Consider the following 14,306-nt stretch of genomic DNA (forward strand, 5'->3'; position numbering starts at 1 on the left):
TGAGATTTAATTTCAAACTGTTCCAACACTGAACGCCATTTATCAAAGTACTGCAAAAGACAAATTCTGCATCATCCAATACACAGAAGCAAACTGCAACAGGGTAGCAGCTAGGGAGTTTGGCATCAATGGACCAACATTTGTCTCTGGATAAATTACCCAGAATAAAGCAGACTGAGCGAGGAAAAGCAGCTCAATATTCAGGCATAGAAAAATAGTCTCAAGTGGGTCACAGACTGCAGAGGACAAGGAGATCCGATGGCAATACTGGAAATCCACATTCAAGTCAAGATATAGTCACAGAAGATGAATGTTAAAGGATTCCAGGGATCAATGAACTGAGTCAACAGCTTTTAAAACAAAATCATCGGTCCAACCATAATACTCACGTATTGCCCAGAAACTACCAGATGTTTATGGAAATATGATCAACTTCCAGCAGTACAGTAACAAATAACTTAAAAAAATTATGATCTCTCTGAGATCGGCAATGCTGACCAAACACTGCTCACATATGACTGTCAACAAAATGAGAAGAAAAAAATTTGTGATGATCAACACCACTGAGAATGAAAATAATAGATTCAATGGCAGGAAAGTTCCACTACACATCTTCAAAAGGAGGGAGGACACCAGATCAAGCATCTGTTTGGCAGTAATGATGAAGTCTTGAGGTATATGGAGAATCTACGAGACAGAACACGACATTTCCAGCAGTATGAGAACAAGAAGCCATGAACTCAGTCTTATCCTTCCAAAACAAAAGTTACATACTGCCAGAGAAGTGCTCTTGATTTTATCACCCTCTGCTGCATAAGTTGTGGTATTAGAAAGTGTCCTACAGAATGACGATAGGCTCTCATCCCCAGGTCATCAATTAATACACATGGCATTGTTCTCTGCAAAATGTTTATCTCTCACACATCACTTTCTGCATTCTCACAGGATTACATCAGAGGCATGCCTTCAGAGGCCTCACAAGCTATTGCACCCTAGCACAGTCTGGTTGATCTGTTCTATGTTTGTCAGATACATCTCTGTCGTTATAATGGTTAATAGCCCAATACACAAGCATCCTACTGATCCTGAGTGTTTTTAGTGTTGAAAATAACAGGTGGCTGCATTCCAACCTTGTGAAGTGCTATTATATTTATATGGTTCTCGTAATTTCTCCACTAGATGTTTACCTGCATAGTTAGACAACTCAACTCTCTCTCTCTGCTGATAAACATGTGAATGTTGGCTGCACACAGTACCACTAACAGAACTGGGCTCATGCAATTTTGTGGACAGCACAAGAGGGGGATGGAGTGGAAGTTGTAACAGTATTTATGGCAAGATTGTGTATAAAAAAACAAAAAAAAAAAACTATATTATAAAACCCTACTAAACATAACATTTCCAGCAGTAGGGAGAAATGTCAAGAATCAAACATCTCAGTCCTTCCAAAGAATTTATAATAAAGAATAGTAGAGGATATTAAAAAAAAAATATTCCCTTAAACACATAGACAGAAAAAAAAAACAAAAATGTGAAGGAGCAGTACTACTACTCCCTTACACAGACAAAATTCCAATGATGATATGTCAACAAAGGATAAAGGTGGTTTTCTTGGCCTTCTGAAAACTTTCCATTCACCCTTAAAAATATTGGAAGTATGCAAGATCATCTTGTTCATGTGGAATCTGTGCCTGACAAAGGGCTAGTCGGGTGAAATATGCATGTCAAAATACATCAAAAACATGGAGGGGAAAAAAAAATAATTAGGACAAAGCATCGAGTATTATGGAAATAGACTATTGAAAATGTAGTGCAAGCAGATCTTGGACATACTACACGTTATACTGTTAATTATCATAATACGACAATCACCTGTACACAAAACATTGTTAGTCAATCTGAAATATTCTCAATCTCTTTTTGTGTTAGCTTACTCATGGCAAAACTCAGTGTTAAGTCAGTTTAGTTTTTCATATTTCACTATCCTGAAAAAGTGTACTCTAGTGCATAAAAAAACTGGTAGAGATTAAAGTTTCGATTATCTAGCAAACAATTCTACATGTGATTTAGATACCAGACATAAATGTTCAACACCGAACATGTTCTTTAATTTTTAGTTGTACATTAGTGTAAGTTTTCAGTGACTTTGTTACTCAATGCAAGGTGGCCTTGTATAATTCTGTCTTTTATAATTTGATCACAATGTTTTGTGAGCTTCATCTCAAGATCAGATTTAAAAATAAAAATTACAGGTAATCCTAGAAAGGTGTTTCATTATCACAACAATTAAATCTAGAGCTCTTTTATAGCATGTATATATTATAGACAAAATTTTGTTTTGCCATTAAAGTGGCAAATTTTAATAGGATTTAATACCAAATCTGTTTCATTCAATTCCATCAAGCTAAGGATGAATTATCATTTATATATCATTAATTATAAATTAGCATATTAATTTCAGAATTGAAATGGATTACATAGCACTACAAGTATGGCTAATTAAAAACACACACACATTGGGATTTGCTTTTAATTTTACATATACTATGGTTTGAGCGTTTGGGGTTGATAATTGTGTAAGAACTATGATGTGTCTGAGAGATTTACATTATTCAAAGAACTCAACTGAGTGGTGCTAATTCTTCACAAATCTGATTATGTCAAAAGTAGTATGAAGACATGTCAACCTGTTCTTGACTCATGTGCTCAAGACAATTTTATTTTGCCAGAACAAATGAAATGATTCAATTTCCATAGTGATCCCAAATCTTATTACATCCAGCCAGGTGGAAATCAGTTTGAATCATTTTGTCAATAAAAATGATCCATTAGAAACCATATAGGTATATTCTTGTGTGCAATGTAAATTATTATTAGTATCAGTTTGAAAAATTTTGTCAAAAAAATAATAAAATCTGATTAAACCATACTGTGTACAGCATAAATACCAAATTTTATTAAACTCTATCTAATGATTTCAATGTCTTTTGACTGATGGGATGGTTCGATCAGTTGTGATAAGGACTATTTTGACCAATGATTTCAATAAATCCATCTGGCCAGTCTCCTAGAATAGCTTGCACATACATACATACATACTTATGGATGGACAAGAAATGAATATAACAGATGCAAGTTATGTGAAATGCTGAAAATGACAAAAAAAAAAAAGAGCTCAAGTAAAACAAAACTCAAAATCACAAAAGATTTGCTGTTAAAAGCCATTTTATTGCAACAGTGATATACTTGTTTTGGATTTTCAAATGATGCTTGCAGATAGACATTGGTTGGACTAATGTATTTATTTACTGTCATGGAAGGTAGAATCCTAATTGGTTGTTGGTAGCTACAGATAAACAAATACTAAATGCTGATACTGCTAACACATTTCAATTTTTACTGCTGATATCTTTTGTTGTTGGACAGCAGTATTAGATAAATGCTAGAATGTATTGTTATAGAACATAAAATTCCAATCTAATGCATTTCCAATAGATAGCAGAGTATAATCTATCTATATTATATTTTAGATTACAGTTAATCATTTGACATAGTAAACTTTGTTGTAACTTATAGATTTCTTCCTCTTTTCCAAAATGTAAGCATTAAATTCAAAGGGAAAACAAGTTTCCAATGACTTGCTATTTCATATAATGATATGGTTTTATAAGTTTTTTGTATTAATTTTTTTTTTTAATTTTATACATTTTGCATTATTACATAAACAATAAAAGCTGAGCACAAAGTGGCATATTTTTATAAACCTACAGAATTATAGTATCAAAGAGATGAAAGAGGATATGCTCAGCATACTTAACTAGAAATCTAAGGTTTAAGATAAATGCCTGGATGGTATGGACATTAAATGTCATATAATGCTGTTACTATCCAAAAGTAACTTTTTGTTTTGAAATATTGCATTTGTAATGCTTATCTCTACTTAAAGAAATTTTGAGTAAATATACAGCTGTAAAATGACAATAAGAGTAGTAGTAGTACTAAAAGCATGCTAATTCAACAGTTTTGCATTAAAATTCTAACTTATAAGCACAAATTGTTTTGAATTGGAGGGGGGGGATAGGTAATATTTTAGCATGACACATGCACCAGTAGTTGGCCATATTATGACATAAAATTTCATCATAATTAACAAAATCTAATCTATTATATATACAAATCTACTATGCTAACTTTGCAATCATCAGTAATGAGCCAACTGTTTTAGTTTATAATAACCTGAGGAACATAAATTGCAAAACTAAACTAAGTATAATTTATAGGAAAGAGTGGAGAACAAACAAAAGCAAAATCTGCATACTATTTTCTTTAGTATAAAAATTTTCAATAAAAACGTGTTTAAGTTACAAATGTCCTGACGTTACATGTCATTCCTTGCAAGTAGTAAAATTTTCTGTTGAAATCAGTTGCACAAGTTTATTTATGTAAAGAGCAAAATCACACAAAGTTGATACAGATGAAGAGTTTTGGTAATATTTCTTTCCTCCTAATTTCTTTATAAAATAAGATATAGGCATGTGTGTAGGAAAGTTAGAGTAAAAATCACATGATTAAAATACAAACTTATTTATTACTGACCATTACAAAAAACAAACTACGTTAGAGCCTACCAGTTTCGCCAGCAAACTGTCTGGCTTTTTTAAGGTGTTTACGGAGAATAAAAACTAGTAAATGCAAATTGAAAGGAACATAAAAAACGTTGTAAACCAACTAGAAGCTAAGGTTACACGTTCGCGTGACAGAGAGGACTTGTTGTTCTTATTCATTATCACGCATGCGCGTTTGTTGTAAACGTGTAATGTGATTACTGGCTAGCTGTAGTTCAGATTGATTTAGAGAGAGAATCAGGTTTTTCCACGAACTGTTTAGGATTGATCCTCAATCTAAATCAAGAACTACAGCTAGCCAGTAATCACATTACACGTTTACAACAAACACGCATGCATGATAATGAATAAGAACAACAAGTCCTCTCTGTCACACGAACGTGTAACCTTAGCTACTAGTTGGTTTACAACGTTTTTTTATGTTCCTTTCAATTTGCATTTACTAGTTTTTATGTCTCCGTAAATGCCTTGAAAAAGCCAGGCAGTTTGCTGGAAAAACTGGTAGGCTCTAATGTAGTTTGTTTTTTGTAATAGTCAATAATAAATAAGTTTGTATTTTAATTATATAAACGACCAAATATGTTTAATTTAAACAATATAAATCACATGATTAAGGCATGCTTTGAAAATTCCCCTAAAGGAAAACATAATCCAGATAATCTTCATAAGAATATCAGACTGAAATGACATAGCATGATATGAGATGCTTAATTAGATCCAGACAACTGATGCAGTCATGAACAAACTGTTAAAATTGCAAATACTTCTTACAATACAGTGTACATCATTATTACAACGAATCTGCAAACTGTTACAGTTGTCTCACTATAACAAACAACATTATAAAAAATCCATTACTATAACAATCAAAAAGTCCTGACCAAAGCCCCAGGAAAATTTACTATAGCAAGCCATCCACTATAATAAACTATTTCTGTAATCCCTATGAATTTGCTATTGCCACAGGCAACTGTATAAACTACCGAAGTCTCAAAAATGAAGTCCCATAACAGCAAAGCTATTTTTAGCTCAATATTAATAACAATGAATGGTTCAAAAATTCTAATAGCAAACTGCATTTACTAACAGATGACATCAGAATCCCCATGCCCAAAACTGTTCATTCCCTCAGATCAAAAAAAGATCTTGCCATGTGTTAGAATGTGAAAGGTCAACCTGGCTTAGGTGGATGATACGACCTAATGTTTGGTGTGATCAGCTATTTTTCCTTTTTTGATTACTTTATTGCTATGAACTTCCATTACAAGATGCAAAATTCTGACCACTGAAAGGAAACTACACATTTAAAACTAGGGCATTCAGCTAATATCACAAAAAAACTGAAAATCTGATACCAGTTAAACAATCATTTAAGTTGTCACGAATAACTGCTGAATTGTATGTGCCTACTTCAACAGATTAATTTATAAGATCGTGTTAACGAGCAGTTATGAACCTGAATTTGCTCTTTAATTGTTCATTGTCTTATTCCATGATTAACAAATAATTCAGTTTCTGGTTAAGAAAGACCTGTGGCTGCTGTTTTTAGTTAATACTAAAAAATACAACAAAAAAAATTGTAGCTCACAATCCTTAATTGCTGTCAGTTTTAGAGATAAATTTACAAGTTTTATATAATTTTAGTTTAGTATTTGTAATAATTTTACTATAATTCACATTTTATTTACAGATGAAAGTTTTGTTTAAAAATAAACTGTACACATTTATAAGGATATAATGCTGCATTATATTAACTGACAATCTCAGGTGGTCTGTTTGTATTCCAGAGCGAAATATTTTTCTTATAACATTCTAAGCTGCAGAGCGGAACTCCTGATTTGGAACAGCTGTATTTTTTAAGGTTCTTACATCCATTTACTCCACAAAACACTGATGGAGGAGGCCTGGAAGTCATTTAAAAAAAAAAAAAAAAAAGCTTGAACATGTACTGTTATGCTTACACAAATATAATTTCATGGCAAGGATACTTTTTACTCCCCTTAACTCTAAAAATCATAATTATAGAAAAGACTTAAAACAGTAATTTAAGCTATCATAAATAAAATTATCTTTGACAATGCAAGGGATTTTTTTGTATATATGCAGTTTCAGTTTTCCCAAAATATTTAATAACCTAAATGACGTGCAAGGTTTATATACATCTTATATGTAGTTCATGTTTAGAATAACAGTAAATAAATAGATAACCTGAAGTGCAGGCAAGCTGAAAATTTTAAAGCTTTTAAAGTTTTAAAACTTTTAAAGCTTAGCAGACAAATTAGTATTTGCAATTAATAAAGATGAGATTGATCTGACCATCTTGATCTTATTATTATTATCTTCTCTTCTTGAGTATTCTGCAATTGAGCAGGCTCTTCTTTTAGTAGCAGAAACTTTCCTTCCACTCTCTTCTGTTCTGAGCCTTCTCTTTCAAGGTTGTGTACCTGTCTCCATTCAGCATGTCATCTAGCATTGTTTTCCTTACTCTTCCTCTTGAAAGTCTTTTTCCACCTATTTTTCCTTCAATGGCATCTCTGATGATTCCATTCCCTCTCCGAATATGTCCGATCCAGTTTCCCTTGCTTCTTTTTATCATCCTTAACAGACTTATTTCTTCTTCTACTCTCTTTAAGACCTCTTCATTAGTTATTTTATCTGTCCATTTGATTTTTTCCATCCTTCTTCAAATCCACATCTCAAAGCTTTCCAAAATCTTAATTTCTTCTTTCTTCAATGTCCAAGTTTCAACTGCATAGAGGGCAACACCCCACACATAACATTTTATTAGCCTTTTCTTTAGGTTTCTATCCATTTTACTTCTGAATAAATTCCATTTTCTATTAAAGGCATCTCTTCCTATCACTATTCTTGCTTTTATGTCACTTTTACATCTTCCATCACCGTTAATAACACTTCCTAACACTTCATTCCATAATTGATACAGGATTCCAGTAATCTGTTCAACAGATGTTGTAGTCCTGTTTCAGTATTTGATAGCAATGCCTTGTCATCTGCATATCTTATTGCAAATATCGGTCTACCTCCAATCTTTATTACTTCTTTCGAATTCTCTAAGTTCCACAAGTTTGCACAAGTATATATGCAGAATTTGGAGAATTCTGCATATATACAAGTGCTTCTTTTAACATTGCTTCGGAATACATGTTAAACAAAATTGGTGACAGAGAACAGCCTTGTCTTACCCCTCGTCCAATGATACCTGGTTCTGTTGTACCATATATAGTGAAATAATTAGCCTTCTGTCTTTCCAATCCTTCTACTATCTTATCCCATTTTACAGTCAAAAGCTTTTTCAAAATCTATATAACAGAAATTAACTTCTTTATTCATTTCCAGACTTCTTTTACTTACTATTCTTAACAGTCCAATCGCATCTCTTGTTCCCCTACCCTTCCTGAAACCAAAATGATCTCCAAGAAATTCTTCCGCTTTAGATGCAATTCTTCGTGTTAAGATTCTCATAAGTATTTTTGATGTATGGGAAATGAGGCTTATTGTTCTAAAATCCTTACAGTTCACTGCATTACTTTTCTTTGGTATAAGTATAAATATTAAGGTCATAAAATCTTTTGGTAGTTCTCCTTTGTTATAAATTAAATTTATTATTTTGGTTATTTCTTCAGTTCCTTTCTTCTGAAGTTGTTTCAGGAATTCTGCAGGTATTTCATCTATTCCTTCTGCCTTCCCACATTTTAGTTCTTTAATGGCCATTTCTACCTCTGTCTTCAAAATCTCTGGGCCTAGATCACAGGTTCTCAAAGTGGGCGGTACCGCCCCCCCCCAGTGGGTGCTGAAGTCTTCTAGGGGGGGGGGGGCTATAGTGGGATCAGAAGCATGTCGGTGGCTCTTTATAGAAGAAATTAGTAATATATATTTAAAAATTAATTATTTTTGTGATTTTGCGCTTAGATAATCATTTAAAATTTAAATATTGAATTTTAATTCATCTTATGCCTGTCTTACATGATCAATTTTTTTTATCAATTTTCTATTTCAATTATTTAATTATTTGAAAATTTACCATGTCAGATAGAAATAGATGTCAATTTTCTATGTCACTGAGAAAATTGAACGTGTCATACACGATATTTTAACTTCTATTTTTTATATACTTAAAAAATTTATTCATTTTTTGCTATTGTAAAAATTGATCGTGCCATACAGGCTTTAGTCTATCCACGCAGCAGACGAATCTTAACTAGTAGTATGTCGGTCAACTATTACGTAGGTAATTCACTCAATTCAGCATGTTTTGACAGGAATATGGGTGCTTGCAGCGACTTGTTCAAAGCACAAGTACAATGGTATCGCAAACAAGTCAATGCCGATTCGGACTAGATTTCAAATCTATAAATACCAGTGGTTTAGGAATAAGTTTCATTATTTTTTGTGTGCTTTGCCAACAATCATCAGTCAAAAGTGTGATAGATAAGTGGAGTCATACAAAGTGTAAATTAAATCTTTTATTTTGTGAATATTTTTGCAAATTTTATTACTTCATTATGTCTGAATATAAGAAGAAATGTCGACGGTACAGTATTGAGTATTTGAAATATGGTTTTATTCAAACTGTTATAATGGGGGGGGGGGGGGCGTTACAAAATTTATGTCTTGCAAAGTGGGCAGTGGCCCAAAAAAGTTTGGCAACCTGTGGCCTAGATCATCTTCATTTACCTTCTTTATATCTTCTAATGGCAACTCATTTAGTCTATTTTCCTTGTCATATAGATCTTCAATGTATTCCTTCCATCTCATTAGGATTTTATCTTCTTCAGTTATGATTTCCCCATTCTTATTTTCTATGCCTCTAGCTCGAATGCCATTTCTCTTGTGATTCATGCTTCTTGCTTTTTCATATAAAAGATCATACTTTTCCATTTCTTCACATTGTTTTTTTAAGCCATCTTCTCTACTTCTTTCTGCTTCCCTTCTCAATTTGTCATTCATGGTTCTATATTGTATTTTCCCTTCTGGGGTTCTTTATTTTATATCAGGAGCAATAAACTACTCCTGATATAAAAACTACTAGCAGTTACGTGGGCAGTGGCCACGTAACTGCTAGTAGTTACGAAATCATATTCTATAACTTAGAAATGCTATAGTGCAATTTCAAATTCAACATGATATGCTATTTGTCCTCCATTTTGGAAAGAATACCTATATTGAGGATTCAGATCTAGGTAGTTTTTTTTTCAAAAAAAAAAAATAACTGTTTGCTTACAGAAAGAGAAAAAAAAAAATCTTTGTTGTTTATGTGGTCACTTCTGATTATTATAGCACCTCCAAACAGCACAATAAAATTCTAAAGGAAACTCATTATTGCAAGCTATTCAAGTCCCTACAGGTTCACTAGATTGAGAGAGAACTACTTTTTTTTTTAATGCAAATCTCCTCGAGAGTTTATATATTAGTATTGGTACTATGGGGGGGGGTTCCTAATAGGTAATCCAGAGACCCAACCATGGAACTTTTTCATGCCAAGGACAAAACCTACAGTCTGTTGGTTTTGTCCTTAACATTTCTGCAGATAGGCTAACCACATAGCCCACCAGGCAGTGGCATTTTCACATTTAAAAAAGACTATATCTACTTTTTTCAATGAAATGCTTTGTTTATTTATGCTTATAATTTAAATTTGGTTAATTTTCAAATAAAAATGTCAGTTCAAGAGATCAAAACAAATAATATTAAACTTCAGTTATTCTTGAAATAACTTTCTGCATACCTTTTATTGAGATACTATTTGCATACCCAACTTAATTTCCAAGATACTGATTGTACTCCAATTGTTTTAACTATCAAAGTTCTTTCTATTAACTATCAGATGTGTATTTGGCAATTCTGAGAAAATTTCCTAAAACTAAGAAATAAATCATGGTTGTGTAAATAGCATCTTAACTTAATACTGGACCAAAAAAAAAAGTAATGGAGTATGGAAATTCAGTGAAAAATATTTGATCATATAAACTTATAGAAAACATTAGAGAATACACCATAGGGAGCATGAAGACAAAGGAAAATATTTCTGTGAGAATAAAATATATGTACTTGTTGATGACTAATATTTTCTGCATCCCTAACTCCCTTTCCCAGTTAAAGATTAAATTGTATTTATAGGATCCAAAATAATTGTTCGGATGCTTAAGGGTCAAAGCTGTATAACTGAGAGGAGACCTTCACATAGCCTTTAAAGGAATGCGGAGAACAGACCAGGGCTTCTGACCTAATGTCCTCACCTTCTCGTGGTGCACCCTGTTGGGTATCAACTTGGATACTGAACGAACGAGGATGGGTTCCCAATTTGGGATTTAGCTGACCAAATTGTATTCTTATTGGTCAAACCAAAATAAAAAATGATGGTAAAACATGACAAAACTTCATGCCGGCTGGGGAGTCGCCCGGTTAAACAAGGCCCCCGTTGTTTTCGCCAGGGAAACAGGGCAAACAGCGAAAAGTCAGCTACCGGAACAAATCTGAAAACACACCCCAACTCAACATCACCAGAGTTGAAGATCGGTACTATCAACATAAGAAGCCTGAATGGCAAAGAAATGGAGCTAGCTGAGGAATTAGATAAGTACTAGATCGACATAATAGGGGTGACTGAAACAAAAAAGACCAAAACTGGTGAGATCTTTCTGAGCAATAAATACAAAATGTTATATTCAGGCAATGACAATCAAGGAAAAGAAGGAGTAGCCATAGTATTCAACACTAAATGTGAGGCTAATCTTCTTGAATGGTAGTCAGTCTCAAGTAGAGTAATGTGGGCAAATATGAGAATGGGGAACTGGACAATGAGACTTATTTGTGCCTATGGTCCTACAGAAGGTTCTACTAAGGTACAAGTGGAGGAATTTTTTGATGCTTTAGAAAGAGCAACTGACACAATGACAAAGGAAAAGTTGGTCCTTGTTGGGGGATCTAAATAGCAGCGTAGGAAATGATTGTGAGACATACAAAAATATTTTGGGAAAATTTGGAGAAAAGAGCAAAGCTAATAATAATGGCAAATATTTGTTAGATTTCTGCTCAAGACATGGACTGGTTATTACTAACACCATGTTCCAACATAAAAATGTGCACAAATTCACATGGAGAGAAGAGGCAAGGAATAAGAAAAGTATCATTCACTATGTTATTGTTGATAGTGATGTTTTCTCTCTGGTGCAGGACACCAGAGTGTACAGAGGATTTGAAATTGGAAGTGATCACTATTTAGTCTTGAGCAGGATAAAATTGAATTTCATATCGAAAAGAATAACATGTGAGAAAGTTTTAAAGTGAATAAAAGTTGAGCAGCTCTCAGATGTTAACTGTAGACTAAAATACACAAAGTTTATTGAAAAAAAATGAGAGATTTTGAGAACAGGAATCAAACCTTGGAGATTCAGTGGCAAGCCTTGAAGAAAGCCCTGACTGATTCAGCTAGAGAGGCATGTGGTGAAGTTATCTGCAAGGACAGAAAAATTAGAACTCCATGGTGGACACAAGAAGTTAAAGAGGTAGTGAAGGAAAAGAAGAAAAAGCATATCAAAAGTTTCTGGCAAATAAGTTTCTGGCTTAGAGAATACAGAGACAAATGCAAGAATGCTAAACACTGTGTAAAACTAGCTAAACAAAAGTCATGGGAGGGCTTTGGCAAGAATATAGAAAATAAATATCAAGAAGGTGGCAAAATATTCTGGAGGTTGTTGAAGAAGCTTAGGAATGGAGGAAAGAGTGCTGTAAAAGGAGTTAGAGATGATAAAGGTGACATGAAAACGGGAGAAAAAGATATCCTTGAAGTATGGAGTAATTACTTTGAAAAACTGCTAAATGAAACAAGCAGTGATGACAGCACAGTGGTAAAACACACTAACCAGGCAAGCAGTCAGGAATACATATCCATAGAAAAAGCCATCAGAGGCTTGAAATGTGGAAAGGCAGCAGGAGTAGATGATATTCGACCAGAAATGCTGAAGTATGGTGATATAAAAGTCTTACAGTGGCTGCATTGCATAGTTCAGAAAGCCTGGACAGAGGGACGAATTCCCAATAATTGGAGTAGAGCTCTCATAGTATCCATATATAAAAAGGAATGTGAGAATTACAGAAGTATTTCCCTACTGAGTGTTCCTGGCAAGATCTATGCAAGTATACTTGAGAAACGGTTGAGAAGAATTGTGGAAGAAAAGCTGGGTGAAGAACAAGCTGTATTCAGGCCAAATAGAAGCTGTCAGGATCAGATCTTCACTTTACGACAAATAGTCGAGAAAGCATGGGAATATAACAAAGATCTGTATTTAAGTTTTGTCGAAAAAAGTTTTTTCGATTTGGAAAATGTAAAATTAGTGATTTTACACAAACACTTTTTTTTTCTTAGAAAATTAGTAGTGTATTACTGCAGATTTTTTGTGTTTTTAGCATATTTAATATCATTATAACATTTTTATTGTGATTTGTTGACATGGCACCAACACAATGAACAATGGTGGCAAAAACAACAGGATCTCGCTCCATGCCACAAAAAAAGTGGAAACATTCCTCAAAAAAAAAAAAAAAAAAAAATCACAACATCCAATTGCTTCAGTAGCCAGGTAATTCTCGTAACATCATTATCATATTCCTGGCATGTACTCTCAGGCAATGTACAGGATATTATGATAGTATACTACATGAAGAACTTATATCATTACTAACTTCCCATCAACAATTTTCCTTGAAATCAATCTGTTATCTGTCAAGACTCCAACATAAGATCTTACATTTCTGTTGTCTAAAAAACTTTTTACTGTATCAATCCTATATCTCGCTCTTCCTCTGGGTCTTTTTCCTGGCATAGCACCAACCTGGCAGAGAACACTTGTTTTGCTAATCTTTTCTTTCCCATTCTGTTTAAGTGACCATACGTCCTGACATTAACCCAATAAAAAATTGGTGGACCATAGTGAAAAAGAGACTTGGAAAATAAATTGTAATACAGAGGATAACTTAATACAATCCATTATAAAAGTATGGTTTCAAGATGCAGAAATAAGTAAAATGTATTCTACATTGGTAAAATCCATGCCTCAGCAAATTAATGAACTTATTAGGAACAGAGGAACACATAAATTATTAGGTAAATTTGGAGTTTAATTTTTGTACTTTTTTTTGTGAAATTAAAATATGAGCGTTTGATTAATTTGTTTGCTTCTGCATGTATCAGTACTTAATTGCATATACTTAAGAAAAGTAATATAAATATTTAAATACAATGCAGTTTGGCTGGATGGGAATCTTTTACTATTAAGAAAAGTAATACTAGTAAAAATCAGTTTAAGTTCTGAAAAGTAACTTACAATTTTGCAGTTTGAGGTGCCATTGGAAATATCATTCCTGAAGGAAAGGATATAGATACTGATATCTGATTATTGATGTAAGTCACTTTAGGAACCTCTGTCTTCTTTATAGGTTTCTGAATAAGAATTTAATCATCTATTAGACACATCTCTACATTCAAATAATAATATGACAATCTTTAATAACAAAAATATAAAAATTTTCAGTTTCAATTTCTGATAATTCCAATGCTGGCCTCTTGTATTCATTTAATTGGTATGCTTAATATTTTAGAAGGTATTATAGTTGGGTAGTGTTATTTTGGCCAAGTCAATTTGACTTACACTTAATTCTTGT

The 14,306-nt window shown here is 33.1% G+C and overlaps 1 protein-coding gene across 1 annotated transcript in view; it reads right to left on the reverse strand.

Annotated features, from left to right (window-relative positions):
• Positions 1 to 4,790: 4,790 nt before the first annotated feature.
• LOC150094158 (INO80 complex subunit B) overlaps positions 4,791 to 14,306 on the reverse strand; it is a 94,680-nt gene continuing 85,164 nt past the window's right edge. Inside the window, exons 9-10 of the mRNA XM_090411968.1 lie at positions 13,970 to 14,085; positions 4,791 to 6,529 (exon numbers count right to left, since the gene is read on the reverse strand). Of these exons, the coding sequence (XP_090268094.1) occupies positions 6,376 to 6,529; positions 13,970 to 14,085 (270 nt within the window). The 3' untranslated portion in view covers positions 4,791 to 6,375. The remainder of the gene's footprint in view (positions 6,530 to 13,969; positions 14,086 to 14,306) is intronic.

This window comes from Typopeltis vanoorti, chromosome 22 (genome assembly GCF_054136105.1).
Source record: "Typopeltis vanoorti isolate ZY-2024b chromosome 22, IOZ_Tvanoo_1.0, whole genome shotgun sequence".
NCBI classification, from domain to species: Eukaryota; Metazoa; Arthropoda; class Arachnida; order Uropygi; family Thelyphonidae; genus Typopeltis; species Typopeltis vanoorti.